At 31.0% G+C, this 9982-nt stretch overlaps 2 protein-coding genes across 4 annotated transcripts; both read right to left on the reverse strand.

The window, feature by feature from the left end:
* Nucleotides 1–265: 265 nt before the first annotated feature.
* LOC135138767 (thiamine transporter 1-like) lies at nt 266–2201 on the reverse strand. 3 transcript variants are annotated; one of them, XM_064068779.1, is made up of 4 exons: nt 2149–2201; nt 1462–1823; nt 1195–1399; nt 266–1133 (listed from the first exon to the last, which is right to left on the reverse strand). In XM_064068779.1, exons 2-4 carry the CDS (start codon nt 1765–1767, stop codon nt 349–351), a joined length of 1296 nt encoding a protein of 431 aa, XP_063924849.1. In that variant the 5' UTR covers nt 1768–1823; nt 2149–2201; the 3' UTR covers nt 266–348. The 3 variants fall into 3 exon arrangements, with proteins under 3 accessions (XP_063924849.1, XP_063924851.1, XP_063924850.1); XM_064068781.1 differs by having other exon boundaries at nt 1462–1782; nt 2149–2172; XM_064068780.1 differs by lacking the exon at nt 2149–2201 and having other exon boundaries at nt 1462–1864.
* Nucleotides 2202–2360: 159 nt separating this feature from the next.
* LOC135138023 (thiamine transporter 1-like) lies at nt 2361–5647 on the reverse strand. Its single transcript, XM_064067843.1, has 4 exons — nt 4590–5647; nt 3931–4251; nt 3666–3870; nt 2361–3451 (listed from the first exon to the last, which is right to left on the reverse strand). Exons 1-4 carry the CDS (start codon nt 4650–4652, stop codon nt 2667–2669), a joined length of 1374 nt encoding a protein of 457 aa, XP_063923913.1. The 5' UTR covers nt 4653–5647; the 3' UTR covers nt 2361–2666.
* Between the last annotated feature and the right edge of the window lie 4335 nt (nt 5648–9982).

Genomic DNA, 9982 nt, shown 5'->3' on the forward strand with positions numbered 1-9982 from the left:
ATTAATTTAAAAAAAAATTCCATAACTTTTTCTATCATGTGGTATGGCCAATTTGAATATCTATTTTATCATTTTCCTTGTATGTTATCTTAAGTGATGTGAAATTTAAAATATTTGTTCAATCAAGATCCCTTTCTTCTATTGTTTCAGCGTTAAAACAAGTAGGTACTCACCGCATTAAGTAATTTTTAATTAACAACAATTTAAACAAAATCAAGATAATAGATTCTTGTAACAGCTGACGTTTGTACAGCCTGCACATATTTTCAACAATATATACATATTTAAAAAAATGTTGGGTTAAGTAATTTTATAAAAATGCTAATAACCCAACTACGACTTTCTTGCTTAGGACGGCAGAATACTTTTTCTTTTCTCGCCGTCACCACTAGCAACTGCTTTCGTCTTCCTGCCCACCACACAAGTCCTTATACCCATCGCCATAAAAACCAACGAAATCGCCAAATGGTATCCTCCATACACCACATACTGTCCTCGCGGTTCCAACGCGAATCCGATACCTTCAGTAGCCACAACTTCCGTCAAAATCGAATTAAAAACCAAAGACACAAACATGTTAATACCAAAAATCAACCCATAACTGTCTTCGTCTATCCGTTTCGCGATTTCAGCACTGGCAATCGTTATCATAAAATGATACAAAATACCAAACACTATGTAGAAGCCGTAGCACAAAAACAAGTACTCAGTTTGTGAAACGACAACAACCAGTGCACCCTGAATCAACGAAAAAATTCCAAGGGTGAGTTCACCTTTGATCTCCCAATCGAATTTGAGATAGCCGGCTAGAAGGGCCGCCAGAAAACCGAGAAGGGTTATTATGGCTTCAACCGCGCCGTTGTAGATGTTGGAGTCGTCTGCTTGGATAGTCTCGTAGAGGGGCTGAAGATAAGCTTCCACCTGAACGTAGCCGCAAGTGGAAAGGGCCCACCAAACTGACCATTTCAACACGTTCATGTTAGTAAAGGCGTTAATAAAGTGAGTACGCATTAACTTAAAAGCTGACTTGGTCTTTTTGGAAAGTGGCTGCTTTTTGGAATCATCGGAATGAAAGTAGAGGCTTTGGCTGACAGGCGGGAGGAAAAAAGCCCATATTGTTGCAGCACTAACACCTGAAAAAATCAGTGTAAATAGTGATTTGTATTTATGACCCTCTACAACATGTGTACTTACTTGCCAAGGATATGTAGTTTAGTTGCTCATAATCTAAGACGTTCGTGGAAATAACCACCTGTCCTACGACTCCAGACATCGAGCGACCGGCCAGAATGGCTCCTCTTGTATGAGAAGTTACCTTTTGGTAGTGCTCCTTATCCACTTTTGCATAAATATATGAATAATAAGCGACTTCTGAGGCACGAAATAGCCCATATATTGTCTGTTTCAACAAAAATATTTACGATATTATCATACATATACATATACAATTTACAAACTTACTTCCAGAATCATAAGTCCGGCAAAGTCATGAGTCCATACGAGCAGAGACCAAAGGACTATTCCTGATAATCCGAGGAGTATGATTAAAGGTTTGTATCTGCATATGTCTGTTATCAAAAATAATATTACTAAGCAAACTAAGTTGCTGTAGGTTCCTAGGGGATAAGCTTCTTTGAGTATTTGATCTTCTGTTAGATCTTTCGTAGGACCGATTAGAAATTCGTAGTAGAATGGTTCCGAGGGGCGCATTTCTTTGAGGAAACCGAAGAGGCAGAGAAGTAGTGAGATTTTCATCCATTGTTCCATAATTTATGGGTTAATCTATAATCCAAGGTATAGAAAATCTTCGTTTCTAGGGACCACTGAAATTTAATGTAAAAAGATTATGTTGGTAACATCAACGCGTTCCTTGTTCGGTTTGACAATCAAATACCTGTCAAACAGCAGCAATGCCGACATTATTATTTTAAAAATAAATTTCATTGCCTACTAGACGTTTTTTTTCTTTTCGGTCATACGTTATTTACGTTACGTGGCCACAAACTTAACCAACTTGAATATATGTTTTGTCATATTCCTTGCATGTTATCTTAAATTATGTGAAATTTAAAATGTTCTATTTTAATAAATTAATGATAGTATTTTACTTACAACTGGAAGTGTGCAATAATAAAAATAATTACTTACCTTTAAACAACAACGTGGTCAATGAAGCTCACAATTGTCTGAATACTTGGAGACTAATGAAGAGATAAAAAAAAGATAGAGTGAGGAACTGCATTGTTCTTAGATAAATTGCCATGCTTAACTACAATCAAGGTAATAAATAGATAGATGTCTTAAATTTCTTGAAAATGGTACGGATTTCTGTAAGAAAATAATAATAAAAGAAACGAAACTTGTTTATCTAAATGTTTTTAATATTTTTTTTACACTAGCTTTAACAGTCATTTAAAAATATGCTACACATTCTATGCTTACTAAAAACAATAAACCGGCAGGACCGCCATCCTCTATTGTTTAGGCGATAAAATCACAAGTACTCACAGCATTCGATAAGTAGTTTTTAATTTAAAAAAGTCAAGATAACAGATTCTTGTAGCAACTGACGTATGTAGAGAGTGCGCATATTTTTTTCGAGAACATTTAAATGTTAGGTTAAGTAATTTTATAATAATGTTAATAACTTAAATGCGACTTTTTGCTTAGGAGGGCGAAATACTTCTTCTTTTTTCGCCGTCACCACTAGCAACTATTTTCGTCTTTCTCTTCACCACACAAGTCCTTATCCCCATTCCCATAAAAACCAACGAAATCGCCAAATGGTATCCTCCATATACCACATACTGTCCTCGTGGATCCAGCGCGAATCCTATACCTTCAGTAGCCACAACAGCCGTCAAAATCGAGTTAAAAACCAAAGACACAAACATATTAATACCAAAAATCAACCCATAACTATCTTCGTCTATCCGTTTCGCGATTTCAGCACTCGCTATCGTTATCATAAAATGATACAAAATACCAAACACTATGTAGAAGGCGTAGCACAAAAACAAGTACTCGGTTTGTGAAACGACAACAATCAGTGCCCCCTGAATCAAAGAAAAAATTCCAAGGGTGAGTTCACCCTTGATCTCCCAGTTGAATTTAAGATAACCGGCTAGAAGGGCCGCCAAGAACCCCAAAAGGGTTATTATGGCTTCAACCGCGCCGTTGTAGATGTTGGTGTCGTCGTCTTGGATGGCCGAGTAGAGGGGTTGAAGGTAAAATTCCACCTGAACGTAGCCACAAGTGGAAAGGGCCCACCAAATTGACCATTTCAACACGTAAATGTTGGTATAAGCGTTAATGAAGTGAGATTTCATTAACTTGAAGGCTGATTTAGCTTTTTTGGAAAGGGGCTGGTTTTTGGAATCTTCGGAGTGAAAATAGAGGCTTTTGCTCACAGGCGGGAGAAAAAGGGCCCATATTGTTGCAACGGCAACACCTGAAAAAATAAGTTTGAATTAATGGTCACTAAATTGTGTTGTCGCATTCAATCAATCATTTGTTGTACTTTTATTCTTAACAACAATGCTTTTATAGAACAGTAGCAGATGCACACAATGTGCTTTAAGTGTGCATATTACATTAAATTACACTCGTTAAGGCGGACTGTGGCGTCGAATGTGATATGATACACCCCTCCAGAGTATACTTACCTGCTAAAGATATGTAGTTCAACTGTTCATAATCTAGAACCTTCGTGGAAACAAGCACCTGCGATGCGACTCCAGAAATCGAGCGACCGGCCAAAATGGCTCCTCTAGTATGAGAAGTTACCTTCTGGTAGTGCTCCTTATCGACTTTTGCATAAATGTATGAATAATAAGCAACTTCTGTCGCACGGAATAACCCATACATTGCCTATACGAAAGAAAATATTCTTACGATATATTATTATTAGACGTGGATTTAAAAACTTACTTCAATCACGATAAGTTCAAGAAGACTAGAAGTCCACAGGAGCATAGACCAAACAACGATTCCAGATAATCCCAAAAGTATGATTAAAGGTTTGTACCTACACATGTCTGTTACTAGAAATATTATTACTAAGCAAATTAAGTTGCTGTAAGTCGATATGGGAAAAGCTTGTTTGACTATTTCATCTTCTGTTAAATCTTTCCACGGACCGATTAGAAATTCGTAGGTAAATGGTTCTGATGGGCGCAGTTCTTTGATGAAACCGAAGAGGCAAAGGAGGAGTGAGATTTTCAGCCATTTTTCCATGATTTGTACGTTAAGCTATAATTGAAAAACAAATGTTTTTGTTATTGCTGAGAGGCAATTTTTTCCGTTGGTTTAAATATATTTGCACAGTCTTTTGTAATTTGCGCCCCCAAGGCGCAGGGGCTGCGGGGGTGTTATTTATGCCGCTGGTTTTTACTTTATACAGGTTATCACACAACAAACATCCGAAATCTGATTTTCTAAATTTTCAAAAAAGCTGAATTTGTTGGACGGAAGTTCTGTCAAAATCAACTTCAACCACTTTTTTATTATTTTTACTGTGTTCTCTGAAGTGGTTTGAACGATAAAATCTTCCTATTTTAGTAGTAAATTAAAGCTAGTCTTTTACTTACAGAAACAGATATACCTACAATAACAAAATTAATCACTTTGCAATATCGAGAATCCACAAACATGTGAAAACCTTAGACTAATTAAGAGATAAAAAGAAGATAAAGTGAAAACTAAAATAAAACTGTATTGTTCATAGATTAACCAGCATGGAGACGGGTAGTTACTATATAGTAAACATAACTACGTATTTTATTTGTAACCTTCCATTCCTTAAAAAATGAAACTGATAAAGTAGTAATCAACGAAACGCAATTTGCATGTTTATGTAGGTATAGACTTAGTATATATGTAGAGCGCACAATTTAAGCTCAACAAGGTGAGTAAAAAGTTTTCTAGAGATGTCTGTTTCGTATTGTACCGAAATAATTGGTTCTAATACAATTTAATAGTCGTGAATTCGAAGTGGAAATAAGGATTTTACAGTGGTTTTATGTTATGATTTATGTTTTCTATGAGTTGAATTTTGGAACGTTTATTCTTGGGCACACCTCTCATAGCGAAGTGCGTACCGAACGATATTCTTATGATTTCGACCATATTTAACATGTGGTTTTTTTTATTTACGTGATAGGGAATTCGATTCACGATGTTCTCTTTCAACTATACAGTGTATTAGGGAATTTAGAGAAAAAAATGCCTCCCGCCTCACTCATCCATAACAAATAAACCAAGCCCAATCGTCGAACTTGTTTGATCCACAGACCGGAGTGCACTTAGGCCAATGTCGACTCTAAGCGTTCAGAATTTCTGCGGGAAATGGTTCTTATTTAGATGGTTTTATTTTCGACTCCTCGATTTCTCGATCTTCTGATTTTTCAATTTTTTACTTTTCAGCTTTACGAGTTTTCGATGTTTCGATTTTTGAATTATCCGATTTTTCAGTTTTCCAATTTTTAAAATTTTCGAGTTTCGAATTCTCGATTTGTTGATTTTTCAGTTTCTCCATTTTTCAATTTTACGATGTTTTATATTTCGATGTTTTAAATTTTAGATTTTTAGATTTTTCAGTTCTTCACTATTTTTTATTTTTTCAAATTTTGACGTTTCTGAATTTTCAGTTTTCCGATTTCTCAATTAATCTATCTTTTTTATTTTTCTATTTCTCGACTTACCGAAGTTTCGATTTTTCAGTTCTTCAGTTTTTCGATTTTTTCGATTTTTTAAGCTTGTGATTTTTCGACTTTGTTTTTTTGACACTTCGATTTCTCAATTTTTTAATTTTTTAATTTCCCAATTTTTGGGTAGTTTGTTCAATTTTTGTTCGATTCTTAAATTTTTCTTCTAATTTGATTTTTTTTCAATTTTTCGATATTTCAGTTTTGGGATTTTTTAATGTTTCGACTTTTCGATTTTTTGAGTTCTGGCTTTTTCGATTCCTCGACTTTTTACTTTTTGGATTTTCAATTTTTCGTTTTTAAACCTTTTTTCGACTGTTTTACTTCGATTTCTCAAATTTTCAACTTCTCGATATTTTAACTTTTCAATTTTTCAATTTTCGGAATTTTTAAATTTTCGATTTTCCAATTTATTTTTTAATTTTTTGAACTAGACGTACGCCAAAATCGAAAAATCGAAATTAAAAACGGAAATACTGAAAAATTGAAAATTTAAAAATTCGAAAAATTGAAAACTTCAAGTATAGACGAACTGAAAATTCGAGAATTCGAAAAATCTAGAATTTTAAAAATTGAAAAATTAAAATATCGAAAAGTTGAAATTTCCAAAGTTTGAAAAACGAAAAACTGAAAATCCAAAAAAATTAAAATCGAAAAATCCAGAAGAAAAATCGAAGAATCGAAATGTTGAAAAATCCCAAATCTGAAACATAGAAAGAAAAATTGAAAAAACATTGAGAAATCGAAAAACCAAAAAACAAAGTCGAAAAATCGAAGAATTGAAGAAATGAAAAATCAAAACGTTAAGAAGTCGAGAAATGGGAAAATTAAAAAAAGAGTAACTGAGGAATCGGAAATATTTTTCAAATTTTGACGTTTCTGAATTTTCAGTTTTCCGATTTCTCAATCTATTTTTTTATTTTTCCATTTCTCGACTTCCCCAAGTTTCGATTTTTTAGTTCTTCAATTTCTCAGGTTTTTGATTTTTCAATTTTTCGATTTTTTAACTTTCTGATTTTTCGACTTTGCGTTTTTGGCTTTTCGATTTCCCAGTTTTTCAATTTTTTAATTGCCCAATGTTTGGGTATTTTGTTCAATTTTGTGATTTTTCAGCTTTTCGATTCTTCAATTTTTCGATATTTCAATTTTGGGATTTTTTAATGTTTCGACTTTTTGCTTTTCGGATTTTCAATTTTTCGTTCTTAAAACTTTAAATTTTTCAATTTTTCGACTGTTTTATACTTCGATTTCTCAATTTTTCAACTTTTCGATATTTTAACTTTTCAATTTTTAAAATTTTTGATTTGTCGATTTCTTGAGGTTTCAGTTCTTCAATATTTCAATTTTCGGATTTTTTTAATTTTCGATTTTGTAATTTATTTTTTAATTTTTCGATTTTCCAATTTTTTGAAATATAAGTACGCCAAAATCGAAAAATCGAAATTAAAAATTAAAAAATCAATACGTTGAGAAGTCAAGAAATGGGAAAATTAAAAATAGAATAATTGAGGAATCGGCAAACTGAAAATTTATTGGATTTCTCCATTTTTCAATTTTACATTTTAATTTTTCATTGTTTTAAATTTTAGATTTTTCGATTTTTCAGTTCTTCAATATTTTTCAAATTTTGGCGTTTCTGAATTTTTTAGTTTTCCGATTTCTCAATTAATCTATTTTTTTATTTTTCCATTTTTCGACTTCCTAAAGTTTCGATTTTTCAGTTCGTCAATTTTTCGATTTTTCAGGTTTTTGATTTTTCAATTCTTCGATTTTTTAACTTTCGACTTCCCAATTTTTTAATTGCCCAATTTTTGGATATTTTGTTCAATTTTATGATTTTTCAGCTTTTCGATTCTTCAATTTTTCGATATTTCATTTTTTGGATTTTTTAATGTTTCGACTTTTTACTTTTTGGATTTTCAATTTTTCGTTTCTAAAACTATAGATTTTTCAATTTTTCGACTGTTTGATGTTTCGGTTTCTCAATTTTTCAACTCGATATTTTAACTTTTCAATTTTTAAAATTTTCAGTTTTCTTTTTTGGCTTTTCGATTTCCCAGCTTTTCAATTTTTTAATTCCCCAATTTTTGGATGTTTTGTTCAATTTTGTGATTTTTGAGCTTTTCTATTTTTTTCTATTTTTCAATTTTTCGATATTTCAGTTTTGGGATTTACTAATGTTTCGACTTTTCGATTTTTTGAGTTCCCAGAACTCAGGACTTTTCGATTTCTCGACTTTTAACTTTTTGAATTTTCAATTTTTAGTTTTTAAAACTTTGGATTTTTCTAATTTTCGACTGTTTTATACTTCGATGTCTCAATTTTTCAACTTCTCGATATTTTAACTTCTCAATTTTTAAAATTTTAGGTTTGTCGATTTCTTGAGTTCTTTTATATTTCAATTTTTCAATTTTCGGAATTTTTAAATTGTCCATTTTCCAATTTATTTTTTTATTTTTCGAATTTCCAATTTCTTGAAATATAAGTACGCCAAAATCAAAAAATCGAAATTAAAAATGGAAAAATTGATAAATCGAGAGATTTAATAAGATCAAAACATCGAAACATCCGAATCTCGATAAATCGAGATCTCAATAAATTGAAAAATCGAAAATTTAAAAATTCGGAAAATTGAAAACTTTAAATATAGAACAATTGAAAATTGGAGGATTCGAAAAATCTAGAATTTAAAAAATTGAAAAATTGAGAAATCGAAATATAAAACAGTTTGAAAAACGAAAAACTGAGAATCCAAAAAAAAATTAAAAATCTAAAAATCCAGAAGTCGAAAAATCGAAGAATCGAAATATTGAAAAATTCTAAAACCGAAATATCGAAAACTGAAAAATAGAAGAAAAATTGAAGAATCGAAAAACTGGAAAATCACAAAAACGAAATTTTCAAAAATTGAGAAATTAAAAAATTGGAAAATCGAGAAATCGAAAAACCAAAAAACGAAGTCGAAAAATCGAAGAATTGAAGAACTGAAAAATCAAAACTTTGAGAAGTCGGGAAATAGTAAAATTAAAAATCGAGTAACTAAGGAATCGGAGAACTGCAAGTTTATTGGATTTCTCCATTTTTCAATTTTACGATATTTTAATTTTTCAGTTTTCCGATTTCTCAATTAATCTATTTTTTTATTTTTCCATTTCTCGACTTCCCAAAGTTTCGATTTTCCAGTTCTTCAATTTTTCGATTTTTCAGGTTTTTGATTTTTCAATTTTTCGATTTCCCAGCTTTTCAATTTTTTAATTCCCCAATTTTTGGATGTTTTGTTCAATTTTGTGATTTTTCAGCTTTTCGATTCTTCAATTTTTCGATATTTCAGTTTTGGAATTTTTTAAGTGTTCGACTTTTTATTTTTTGGATTTTCAATATTTCGTTTTTAAAACTTTAGACTTTTCAATTTTTCGACTGTTTTATACTTCGATTTCTCAATTTTTCAACTTCTCGATATTTTGACTTTTCAATTACAAAAATTAAAATACGAAAAGCTGAAAAATTGAGAAATCGAAATATATATATAAAACAGTCGAAGAATTGAAAAATCTAAATTTAAAAAAACGAAAAACTGAAAATCCAAGAAACAAAAAAATCGAAAAATCCAGAAGTCGGAAAATCGAAAAATCGAAGAATCGAAATATTGAAAAATCCCAAAACTGAAATATCGAAAAACTGAAAAATAGAAGAACTGAAGAATCAAAAAACTGGAAAATCACAAAATTAAACGAAATTTCCAAAAATTGAGAAATTTAAAAATTGGAAGATTGAGAAATCGAAAAACCAAAAAATCGAAGAATTGAAGAACTGAAAGATCAAAACTTCGAGAAGTCGGGAAACGGGAAAATTAAAAATAGAATAATTGAGGAATCGGAAAACTGAAAATTTAGCAACATCAAAATTTCAAAAACAATTAAAACATCGCAAAATTGAAAAATCCAAACATCAAAAAATCAAAAAATAAAAATTCGAAAATCTAAAATTTAAAAATAGAAAAACTGAGAAATCGACAAATCGAGAAATCGAAACCCCAGAAGTTAAAATTTAATTTAAAAAATTTTTAATTTAAATAATCTAAAAAAATTGAAAAATCGTATAACTGAAAAACCGAAACATCGAAAAATTGAAAAACCCAAAAGTAAAAAATTGAAAACCGAGAAATCGAAAAATTCAAAAACTGACACCGAGAAATTGAAAAATCAGAGGATCGAGAAATTGAGGGGTCGAAACCGAGAAGAAAAGTTAAAAACTGAAAAATTCTTGAATCGAGAAAT

This window comes from Zophobas morio, unplaced genomic scaffold (genome assembly GCF_036711695.1).
Source record: "Zophobas morio isolate AGI-343-1 ecotype UQ-CSIRO unplaced genomic scaffold, CSIRO_AGI_Zmor_V1 ptg000030l, whole genome shotgun sequence".
Taxonomy (NCBI): Eukaryota; Metazoa; Arthropoda; class Insecta; order Coleoptera; family Tenebrionidae; genus Zophobas; species Zophobas morio.

Coding starts and splice junctions, on each gene's coding strand:
- LOC135138023 (XM_064067843.1), bottom strand. CDS start 4,652: ATGTTTGTGGATTCTCGATATTGCAAAGTGATTAATTTTGTTATTGTA. Junction 4,252..4,589: donor TTGTAGGTATATCTGTTTCT/GTAAGTAAAAGA, acceptor TTTCAATTATAG/CTTAACGTACAAATCATGGA. Junction 3,871..3,930: donor TTGAACTTATCGTGATTGAA/GTAAGTTTTTAA, acceptor TCTTTCGTATAG/GCAATGTATGGGTTATTCCG.
- LOC135138767 (XM_064068779.1), bottom strand. CDS start 1,767: ATGGAACAATGGATGAAAATCTCACTACTTCTCTGCCTCTTCGGTTTC. Junction 1,400..1,461: donor CCGGACTTATGATTCTGGAA/GTAAGTTTGTAA, acceptor TTGTTGAAACAG/ACAATATATGGGCTATTTCG. Junction 1,134..1,194: donor AAACTACATATCCTTGGCAA/GTAAGTACACAT, acceptor TGATTTTTTCAG/GTGTTAGTGCTGCAACAATA.